At 38.5% G+C, this 12,219-nt stretch overlaps 1 protein-coding gene across 5 annotated transcripts in view; it reads left to right on the top strand.

The window, feature by feature from the left end:
* The window catches only part of elac2 (elaC ribonuclease Z 2), a 60,591-nt gene extending 49,288 nt beyond the window's left edge, over positions 1-11,303 (top strand). For 3 of the 5 annotated variants that reach the window (XM_031894152.1, XM_031894151.1, XM_031894150.1), the window contains 5 exons: positions 3,165-3,264; positions 6,292-6,412; positions 8,010-8,088; positions 8,420-8,564; positions 10,211-11,303. In XM_031894152.1, coding sequence (XP_031750012.1) covers positions 3,165-3,264; positions 6,292-6,412; positions 8,010-8,088; positions 8,420-8,564; positions 10,211-10,435 — 670 coding nt within the window. In that variant the 3' untranslated portion in view covers positions 10,436-11,303. 5 annotated transcript variants of the gene reach the window in all.
* Positions 11,304-12,219: the final 916 nt, after the last annotated feature.

Raw genomic sequence — 12,219 nt, 5'->3', positions numbered from 1 at the left:
CCAAATTTCCAAAGCACTGCTCCAGAAAGCTGCATACTTTAGATTTCAAGGACAAAAATTCCGCTAACAGGAGGTTTATCCCAGAAAATTGTACATTTTTGGAAAGAACAGATTCTGGGGAATACAGAATAGGCACAACTGTCTGTCTACTCCAAACTATCAAGTCGCAATGCTTTCCTAAAGTTATTGGTTTTTATCAAAATTTGTGATTTTTTTTTTAAAAATTGCTTCAAAGCTTCCAGTCTATAGTATCTTATCTCCTACAGGTCATAAAGTAACCAAATAAAACACCCTAAATATGAACGCCAGGGGTCCACTGAACAGTTTGATGCCAAATATGTATAGGTTTAGCTAAGTATGTGGCATGTAGGGGCCCCAATGTGAACATACCCCCATATGATCTATCATTTCTGTCATTTCAGCTCCTGCAAAATCAACACATTTACATCATTTATGTGAGATAAAACTAGTAAAAAGTACGCTCACCCCAGAAAGTCATATATTTTTGGAAAGTACACATTCCCCCGAATCTAAAATGGGTACCCATGTCTTTCTACTCCAAAGTACCAAGCCACACAGCTTTTCTAGTTAGCAATTTTGATGACATTTCCAAAAATCCCCTCAAAGCTTCCACTTCGCAGCATCTTATCTCCTACATAGTGTTAGGTACCAAGATAAAACACCCTAAATTTGAACGCCAGGGGTCCACTGAACAGTTTGATGCCCAATATGTATAGGTTTACCTAAGTATGTGGCATGTAGGGGCCCCAATGGGAACATACCCCCATATGATGTATCATTTCAGCTCCTGCAAAATCAACACATTTACATCCTTTATGTGGGATAATGCTACAAAAAAAATACACTCACCCCAGAAAGCCATATATTTTTGGAAAGTACACCACCCCCCGGATCTATAATGGGTAAACATTTCTTTTTGCTCCAAAGTACCAAGCTGTAAAGCTTTCCTAAGTTTGCAGATTTATATGAAATTTAGAAAATCGCATAAAAATGTTGCAATTCGCCGCATTTATCTCTCACAATTTCTTGATAAAGATCAGATAAAGGCAAATCGCCCCAAATAGGAACACCTATGGTCTACTGAACAGTTTGATGCCCAATATGCATAGATATACCAAAGCCTGCGGTATGTACTGACCCCAAAATGAAAATAGCGCATAAGGATTTCTCACCTGCCAGCTCAGCTTTTGCACACAGAGCCCTGTCAGTGTATTATGTGCCGAAACTTCCCCTAACTATACAGAGACCCCCACAAAACCATATATTTTTGGAAAGTACACATTCTGACAAATCCAACAAGGGTAAAGAGTCCTTTCTACACCAAAGTACCAATCTGCAAAGCTTTCCTAAAGTTATTGGTTTTTATGACATTTCAGAAAATTGCCTAAAAATGTTGCAATTTGCCGCATTTATCTCACACAATTTCTTGCGTACAAAGGCAAGTCACCCCAAATAGGAACACCAGAGGTCTACTGAACAGTTTGATGCCCAATAATGCATAGATATACCAATGTCTGCGGTATGTACTGACCCCAAAATGAAAATAGCGCATAAGGATTTCTCGCCTGCCAACTCAGCTTTTGCACACAGAGCCCCCTGACAGCGTATTATGTGCAGTAACCCCCCCCCCCCTAACTATACAGAGACCCCCAGGAAACCATATATTTTTGGAAAGTACACATTCTGATGAATTCAAAATAGGCAAAGTTATTTTTGTACACCAAAGTTACACCTGGCAAAGCTACGCTAAAAACAGATTAGGAGCACTTATACAGGGATAAAATGCGATAAAACCACAAAAATTGTGCAAATCAGTGAAACAACAAAATAAGTCACATGACAGTGTAATTAGTGGTCAGAATATCTGATCCAATAGTCACGCTGTCAAAATAAACAGTTTTTAGGTAAAAGAAACTAAAAACAAAGTGGCGAAAAAAAACAAAAAAACAAAACAAAAAAAAAACCAAAGTGTTTGGGTATACATGTGTGTACATGTTTAAAAGTTGTATTATAGTGTGTAAGTGTGTATATGAGTTTAAATAAGTGTATAAAAGTGTGAAATGAAGAAAAAAAAAAACTGCTAAAAAGTGTGCTGTAAGTGTGTGTAAATGTATGTAAGAGTGTATAAATGTATGTGTGTGTGTGTAAGTGTGTAAATGCAAAAAAAAAAAAAAAAGTCCTTACCTGTCCTGAAGACCCGATTGCCTCCTCTTCAGTGGGCCGGCCGGATGCGATCACGTCTGCTGCTTCCTGGAGGGTCCTGCGAGCGATCGTCTCGCAGGACCCTCATGACAGCCCCCCTGGCACGTCATGGATAGAAGCTCTCTGCAGCGGTGGCACATGCCACGTCGTTGGCATTTAAGCCTTTTTACTGCCATGACGTATGCCATACGTCGTTGGCAGTAAAAGAGTTAAGATACATATGCATTGCTGGAACATACAGTATTGGAGAACTTAAAATATTAAGGCACTGCCTATTCACTTATATTCACAGATTTAGAATCTCATTTTTTGAAATAGTCCTCCTTTTCTATTTGGTATAATATTGCATAAACTGCTGATGATGATATACATTTACATTCTATATCAGCCCCTAACTTGCTTAATTGTATTTTTATAGGATAGGGATGTTTTTAATTAATTGCTATGATGCTGAAGAATAAAAATGTATATCTTTTAGATTTTGTAGTTACATTACTCTGGAGTAAAAGTTCCAAGTTCTAACCTTGGGGTTTCAATATTTGTTTCTGTTTTAATGAACTGTCTTGGATCACACTTCAGTGGCTTAAAATCCATCTAATAATTTCTGAACGTTATACCGTCAGCCATTAACCAGTAGCATCAAAAAGTGAAACTACTTTATAAAAATTTAAACTTTGTATTTTTTTGATAGCACATAAAAAAATGCTACAAAAACTATTTCTTGGCAAGAAAAACCTCATATTTTACATGAGAGCAGTTTTCAATACATAGCCCTGTAGAGAGTCATGAATGGTATTTTTATGTGAACATATTAGATTTTAATATGCATTGCATATTAAACACTTACACCATTGTTACTTAACCTTATTGTGTTATTGTTACAATATCATTTAAGATAAGGTACCTTTCATTAATGATGCCAGTTCTATTATGTATTACAGCCTGATCCCAGCAAAATACCTAACTGATGGCACAGAGGCCCTCAGTCTCAAGAATAAGAACTTACTGGCCTCTTTTCTGGAAGCCTACCAGCTGGAGCAGGTAATTGGCTGTCTGACATTCACCACTGTGGCATACAACTGAATACCATGAGATAAGAGTTTACCACAGAAAAACTCACTCACTTTCTATTCATCCCTATGGGATTTTTAAAAGCCAATTTATCAATGAATGAAAGTTAGAACTCACCATTTGATAAATACGCTTCTAAAAATCCCATAGAAAGGAATAGAACGTGGGTAAGTTTTTACTGATATATACAGTGATATGAAGAAGTTTGGGAACACCTCTTAATTCTTTTATCATTGGCTGAGCTTTCAAAGTAGCAACTTCCTTTTAAAGTAGAAAGAAAGGTAAAAACTAAGTAAGCTTTATCAGAAAAGTCTATGTAAATACAGTCATAAGCACTCACAGAAAGGCTGCACTGACTTCTCTGTCAAAAGATTTGTTGTGTCTGTAATTCATGTGCCAGAGACACTCTGCTCTCTGCCCTCTCCTGCTCCCCCCTCTCTCAAGAATGCTAAGAACTCACTCCCCCCTTAGGAATGTGGATCTGAGCCAATCCGCAGGAAGCTGGCTCATAGTCTTACAAACTGAGCATGCACACTTGGTCTGGGTGTTGGTGCAGGAGTGAGGCATTATGGGAACTTTCTTTACACAGCTCAGCATTTTTTTTTCCTGTTTGGCTTCTGATCATCTGAACTGGTGAAATATGGGGAGACTTAAGGGCACTATTGAGACAACTGAAGGTATGCCTGCAGTTTGAGATTAACTCTTTACTAGCCTATCCTTCTCCTTTAATATATAACATGCATTATTGAAACAGTAGTATTTTGGCCGTCTGTATTCTGGATGGCAGTATTTTTGACCATTTGTCCATACAAAATCTCTCCAGCTCAGTTCAATTTGATGGCTGCCGAGCATGGACAGCCTGCTTTAAATCACCCATAGATTTCTGATGATATTCAAGTTGGGGAACTGTGACGGCCATTCCAGAATATTGTACTTCTCCCTCTGCATAAATGCCTTTTTAGATTTCGGACTGTGTTTAGGGTCATTGTCTTGTTGATTATCCAACCCCTGCGTAACTTCAACTTTGTGACTGATGCTTGAACATTATCCTGAAGAATTTGTTGATATTGGGTTGAGTTCATCCTACCCTCTACATTAACAAGGGCCCCAGTCCCTGAACTAGCCACACAGCCCCACAGCATAATGAAACCTCCACCAAATTTGACAGTAGGTAGCAGGTGTTTTTGTTTTAATGCGGAATTCTTTGTCTGCCATGCAAATCGCTTTTTATCATGAGCAGATAACTCAATTTTTGTCTCATCAGTCGAAAGCACTTTGTTCCAAAATGACTGTTGCTTGTCTAAATGAGCTTTTGCATACAAGCAGCGACTTTGTGGCATGAGTGCAGAAAGGGCTTCTTTCTCATCACCCAGCCATACAGATGTTCTTTGTGCAAATTGCACTGAATTGTAGAACAATGTACAGATACACTATCTGCAGCAAGTCTTTGGAGGTGATCTCTTGTCTGTAACCATTCCCAAAATCCTCAGCATATGCTGCTCCTGTATTTTTCTTGGCCTGCCAGACCTGGGTTTCACAGCAACTGTGCCTGTGGCCTTCCATTTCCTGATTCCATTACTTACAGTTTAAACCTCTGAGATAGCTTTTTCTAGCCTAGCCTAATCCATGATACTGAACAATCTTTGTTTTCAGATCTTTTGCTTTGAGGATCCCTTGCTGTCACTCTTCAGAGGAGAGTCAAACAGAAGCACAACTTGCAATTGACCTTAAATACTTTTTCTCATGATTGAGACCTGCCTATGAAGTTCAAGGCTTAATGAGCTAATCCAATCAATTTGGTGTTGCCAGTAATAAGTATTGAACAATTACATGCATTTAAATCAGCAAAATTACAAGGGCACCCAAATTTTTGCACAGCCAGTTTTTCACATTTGATTTAATTTCATACAACTAAATACTGCTTCACTTAAAATCTTTGTTCAGAAAACACCCCAGTACTCGGATATTCCTAGGAAATGAAAGACATACCACTGTTATCTTTTTTTTTTGAAAGTGGAGTAAATTATTATGCAGGCTGAGAGGGGTTCCCAAACATTTTCATATGACTATAAGTACCTTTTGAAAATAAAGATACAAGAAACTTAGGTTAAAGCTGTCTTACAATACAAAGGGGCACATTTACACATTTACATTTTGGGGGCTTAAAACATGATATGGTAAAAATTCGGAGTAACCACGATCATTTCTGATGTTCTAAAATGTCATGAAAATGCTTTTATCGGTTGTATGGAAATTTTGAGTTTACATCCCGAAAATCTTGAATTTTTCAAGTTGAAAGCATTGTTAAAACTCGAAAAATTAAAGTTTAAACAGACATTAGTTTCCATGAATCCTTTTCATTTTTCCCAAACAGGAATTGCTCCAGCAGCCATTTTAGGAATATTGGCACTCATTCTTGGAAAACAATAATGTGTTTTAAGTTTCAGTTGAAACTGAGTGAAACTAAAAACAATGAGGGGATTAAGTTCCCCTTTGAAGCTGAGTGAAACTGAAAACAATGCAGGGATTAACTTGTCCTTTAACGACAGACTGTCACTGACTATTCTATTCCTCTGCTATTCTGAGGACTCAATGGTACTCGACAGATCAAACCTGTAGATTTTTTATTTTACAAAAAAAGTTAACTAAACATTTAATAAATCACGAATTATGGGAGTTATTTTCGAAAAACTCGAATTTTTCTGGGAATAATAACGAAAAACGAGTTCTGGTGAAAAACCACTTGTAAATCTCGGAAAAAATCCAACTTTATCTCATAATTGCTTAGTAAATGTGCCCCAACGTGTTGAATTAGAGCTGAAATGGAGTGCTAAACACTGATACTGACAATAACTGAAGCTGTCAATATCCTTTTAAAAGGAATAAATGCAAAACTTCATAGTTCAAGTTGACTTGCCAGAATGGAATGCACGGGGCTTAAACATCATTTCCTTCAGCTATAATGAATAATGGTCTAACCAAGTCTTGTGCTGACAGTTCCAGACTTGTCTTGTACGTCACTGCAGAAATGCTTATGCCTGCTCAGTTGTTCACCGCTCTGGGTGGAAGCTGGTCTACTCTGGAGACACTATGCCTTGTGATGCTCTTGTGCAAATGGGTAAGTTTCATTAATGCGGCTATTCCAAATTTATTGAATAATTTTTCCCAGTTAACAGCTCTGCTTTCTGGGACTTAAAATCTCCAATGAACATAAAAAGAGCAGGGGGACTAAGGACAAGGAGCAGTGTTTCTGCAAACAGAATATTAGGATTTCTTTACATTAAGTATGTAAGCTTCCTTCTTACTAAACTTGGTGTTATATTTCTGCTTAGAGATTTCTTTGCATGTTTGAATCTTTTGAAAAGATGCTATCGCTGATAAAAAAGGGATTCACGTTAGGCAGAAACAACTTGGTTTAATAAACGAGGACTTGTCATGGTATATCCAGGATAAAAAAATCTAAAGCAACTGGACCTGTTAAAGGAACAGTAACACCAAAAAATGAAAGTGTATAAAAGTAATAACAATATAATGTACTGTTGCCCTGCATTGCTACAACTGGTGTGTTTGCCTCAGAAAGACTACTATAGTTTATATAAGTAAGCTGCTGTGTAGCCATGGGGGCAGCCATTCAAAGGAGAAAAGGCACAGGCACATAGCAGATAACAGATAAGTACAATACAGTAGAATACAATAGTGTTTTATCTGCTATGTAACCTGCGCCTTTTCTCCTTTTTTCCAGCTTAAATGGCTGCCCCCATGGCTACACATCAGCTTATTTATATAGTAGCTTTTCTGTAGCAAAAACACCAGTTTTTTGCACAGCAACAGCAGATTATATTTTAATTACTTTAAAACACCTTAATTTTTTGATGTTACTGTTCCTTTAAGTAATCATTGAAGATGTTTCACTGCTCATCCAAGCAGCTTCTTCAGTTCAACTGACTGGTATGGGAAGTCCTCAGCATATGAACTCTTTCACTAATCTAATCACAGTGGCACTCTTCAGATAGGTGACACATGAAACTCAGGTGTGAAATGCTGTGGAGTTACTTTGAAAGGATTACCAAAGTATCATGCAACTCATTGAAACAGGTGTTACTTGTTAGACTTGCATGAATGTATGTGTTAGGAGTTCTGAAACTGCCGGGGTACAGATGTTAGAACAGCATTGTATGTAGCAGACAGATAGTGTTGAAGGGCCCCGTCTCTGTTTAGGGATAGTTTCTCCACTTTAACATAAATGTTCATGAGGACTTCCCATACCAGTCAGTTGAACTGAAGAAATGATGAATAGTGAAACATCTTCAATGGTTACTTAACAAGTCCAGTTGCTTTAGATTTATTTATACTAGATGCAATTGTAAGTTGTATCCAGATTTCTTTTGGCATGTTTCCTGGGGCACTTTGCCTCTCTTTTCAGGTCATTTTCATCTGGAAAAGGGCAAGCAGGCAGAGTTGAAATTTTTATTCTCATCACCTCCTTCCACCATAATTACTGAACTGAAATTAGGACATACAAGTTAACAGACTCTATCCACTGCTGTTTTACTGCATGTAGGTAGTGGCTGAAATGAACATTGTTTTTAATGGATATTTTGTCCCTGTAACAAAATATTTCTGCTTGCTATTGTGGCTATCCTGATCTGTATCATGTTAGGTTCAATTAAAAATGTACAAATCCTGTTTTCTTGATCTGGTTTATTTTACAACAGGAAAAGATGCGTCTCTGCTAATTCATGAGGCCACACTAGAGGATGGGTTGGAGGAAGAAGCAATTGAAAAAACTCACAGGTAGCAAAATCCCAATGATTTTTTTTTTTTGTTAGGAATGGTTCCTTTATTCAGAACCAGGGAAGCTGTGCCCCCAAAGTTACCAGGGCCGGCAAAAATCAGCTCCTGGTAACTTTAAGAGCTGAATTTCCGTTTTTTAAGCGAAAATTCGGCTCTGCTAGTGTAGAGTTTGCAATTGGCTTGACAAAGGTAGTTAGCTTATACTGCCTTGTAGCACGGTTAACTCTATGGTAATTACTGGTCAATTTGGGATGTGTTAGCCATAAATCAGTCTCCAACAAAGTTATGTATTTTAATTTTAAACTTACTCTTCTTTATTATTTGTTAACAGCACAACATCTCAAGCTATTGGCGTGGGAATGAAGATGAATGCAAATTTCATCATGTTAAATCATTTCAGCCAAAGATATGCTAAACTGCCCTTGTTTAGCAGCGATTTTAGCGAGAAAGTTGGCATCTCATTTGATCACATGAGAGTAAGTTTCAAATTTTGGTGAGGGGGTATTTGCTGTGCATCTTCATTAGTTCTGACTTGGGTATGTTCTGGTGGCCTTAACTCATTTATTTTGGGGTTAGGCCAAATAAAAGAGGTTTTATGTGTAAAATCCTGACCTGATGTTCACTCCCCAGTAACTTATTTTTACTAAGATTTAGGCAACTGTACTGTACAATCAGTTGTCATTTAAACTGGTCCCAATTACCCAAGAAACCAGGAAGTGAGGGTCTGAGTAGACAGATAAGTAAAATAATTAGAACAATTAAAATCCAGCCTCAGAATTAATGTGCTTTCCGCTGACGCCAGCAACCAGAAATTACTTTAGACTTCAGGTTAGTGAGGGACAGAATAGAAAGGTAAATATCACAGAAGGCCAACTACAAATTGTCATATTAAACTTTATTAATTTTATGACAATCATCAACTTTTAAAATGTTGTAGTTCAGTCTATGAGGAAGGCTGCATTCATAGCTGTCCTTTGGGGTATGTCAGGCAAACATCAAGTCACCTTTGGTTTGGTGTCTGCTTTCCAGTTCAAGGCACTCCAGTAAAGAAAGTCCGCTTTCCCAACCACTTTAGGAAAGTGGCACACAGGGAGATTAGTGGCCCCACGACAAGCCTTCATTACTGTGGGTGACTAATCTCCCCGCAGTGCCATCCCGCCGGCAAGAATGTAAATCTCTGGTGGGATGGCATGGCTTTGCTACAGTTTCCCAAAGTTGCCTCTCAAGGAAACTTTGGGAAATTGTAGCGATGCGTATGCCATCCCACCAGCGATTTACACTCTTGCCGGTGGGATGGCATTGCCGGGGCGATTAGACGCCCGCAGTAATGAAGATTAGTCTTGGGGCCACTAAACTCCCTGTGTGCCACTGCCCTTATATGGATGAAGACACACAACTACTTAGCAGCAGCTACTTGTCACAGCTACTAAACACAAGAAAATACCCTGCCATAGACAATACTAAGAATTGCCTCTGCTAAAACATGTGTAAAGACATCAGTAAATGATTAGCATTGTGGATTTTTGTAACTGTGACAAGTAGCTGCTACTAGTAACGCTCTATCTCTTAACGCTTAGTGCTGGTACATGGGATTAGAATTAGTTACCCATGATAGATCTCTGCTACCAAGGGCTCCTAATCACTTTAAACTGCCTTTCCACTGACCACAAAGGGAATTCTGCAGGCAACTTCAGAAAACCTAAGCAATGCATATGCCTTTTCTGCCCGTGACTCCCTTTGTTGCTGGTAGAAAGGCATTTCGGAGAGAATGCGGTAGCAGAGCTCTATTGTGGACGACTAATTTCCCCGTGGGACATTATACTTAGGGGTTCTTCTTTAACCAACTTTTTTTTTTAGGTTTTCAGATGAAGCCCAGATAAAGTCTGAGGCAGAGCTTCTCCATGTGAGATATTTATATTTTCTACAAAGAAAATATATACTGTATAGGGAGATTCCAATGTATTAGGGGGATTGTTGTGACCCACGTTAAACAACATGTGAATCATAGGTTAAGTTATATGTATAGTTCATTGTGTTCCATTGAAACTGAAATTGCCTGGCACATATACTCGCAGCGGTTTTTATTTACTGCATGCAACTTGTTTTTTGTTTTCTAAAAAAGATTAACTTGGGCAACGTGAGGACAGTGCCGAAATTGGTGAACCCACTCAAAGTTCTATTTGCTGAAGATTTGGAAGAACTAGAAGAAAGGAGGGAAAAGAGAGAACTAAAGCAGATGAGAGAAATGGAGGATCAGCCAAATGGCTCTCAGCCTGTGGCTAACCATAAGAGAGACCTGGAGGGAGCCTCACACACTATGGGAAACAAAAGGTTAAAAGCCAACTGAGTCCTCCTTGGTCCCTGAAAGAAGGGAGGTTTACTATACTGGAAGAGGCACAGACTGAAAGGCCTTACTGTTCATTTACATCTGTAGAGCCAATGTCTAAATGCACTGTTTGTCTAATGAAGTGCAGGAAGTCCTCATCTCATGTCCAGGAGGGATTTAAGCATCCTGCTCTGGCAACTCCCTTGGCAAGGAGAATATAAAGTTCAGTTTCCCTCCCCCCAATTCTCAGTGGCAGTGGGGTGACCAACGCATTAGATGCCTAAAATATCAGTTTGTACTATAGTGGCACACCCATAATGACAACATCCTACCAGTGATAGCGATTATGAGATAATTTTTCTAAAAACCTGCTATTTTTTTTTTTTTTTGCTGAGGTTTGGCTTTGCTGAAATAGATATATATATTAATATGAAATAAACATGGTGTAATTAGGAATATGCCAATAATGTAAAGAGTGCCCACAGTTCAGGCAGCAGTGCCATATCATTGCCTGCCTCAGATACATTTTTGCACCAAGCTAGTGCCTGCTGTGGCAAACATGGACCCACAGCACAGGGTTTGCGCTGCATTTAACTGCTAGTGAGAGATCTAAAACACACTGGAGCCTCAACACAGAACAGACCATTTGGCCTGTACATGCCTTAAATGATTTTTTTTTTTTTTTTTTTGAACCAATAGTCTGGGCTTATTTAAGTTATAGTTCATTTATTTGCAATCAGACTGGGGTGAACAAATCACAGTACTGAATTATTTTTTAAAGCACTGTTTTATGCTGTCAGCATGAAATAAAGAAAAAGGTGTTTATGATTAAATGTATATTTTCTGTCCCACAGACTCTCATGCTGGAATAAAGATTTATTGAAAAGTTGCTGGTACTTTATTGTTACACATTTTCACATAAATTACAGATTGTTTTGTAGAAATTCAGGCCTGGAAAGGTTTTAGAGCACACCAATATATTGCTGCAATAGAATGCCTAATTTCCTCTTCCCCTTCCTATAAGATATGCCTAGAGAACTGTTTTGATTTGCCAGTCTGCAGCAAATCTATTAAATCATCATTAGTATTCTGTGTTCAACTATAGCAGAGGTCCTCAAACGTCTTAATCAAGGGTTCATGGTCCCTCAGACAAACTTATTGGCCCCTATTTACCTCCCCCCCCCCCCCTCCTTTTCCCAGTGAACCAGGGTTTTTCTTGTCCCTTTAAAGATAGCTAGAAACACCCCCTTACCAGGGACAGGATGGTAAGGGCTGAGATCTAGTGTGGAAAGCTATCCTACATTTTCAGCAGGGAGATCTCAAAACTGAATCTCTTTAGGAAGAGGACAGGAAGTGTCAACCAGCTTGTTACACTACCAGCCTGCAAAATGTATCTCTGCTACAACCCAGTACTTTGCCTATCTACTGCATAGGGAGACATTCATGTAAGTGTTATTGTATTTAGGTGCACAACACATTTCAGCAGAAGCACCCTATGATCCAAACCAATTTCTCCACTGACACAAAGTAACCCCTTATTTTTTGGGTAAGATTTTTTTCCCCTGATTGATATATCCCTTATTAATAAAAAACTACTCTTCAAAATATCAATGTACATAAAAAGTTCCCTATATGTCATGTTGATCATTTTTCATTCATAGGGCTGCTTTTGTAAGTAATTGTTACTTGAGGTTCCTAAACCTGACTGTTTTGCTAACCTGACTGTCCCTTCTCAACCTGTTAGTTATAGCTTCTAATGCTAACAGCCTACTGCTGCAGAAATATGGCAGCCCCCTCATAGAGGA

This window comes from Xenopus tropicalis, chromosome 10 (assembly GCF_000004195.4).
Source record: "Xenopus tropicalis strain Nigerian chromosome 10, UCB_Xtro_10.0, whole genome shotgun sequence".
In the NCBI taxonomy this organism is placed as follows: domain Eukaryota; kingdom Metazoa; phylum Chordata; class Amphibia; order Anura; family Pipidae; genus Xenopus; species Xenopus tropicalis.
The sequence above is the reverse complement of the archived record's forward strand: the minus strand, read 5'-3'. Positions and strand labels throughout refer to the sequence as shown.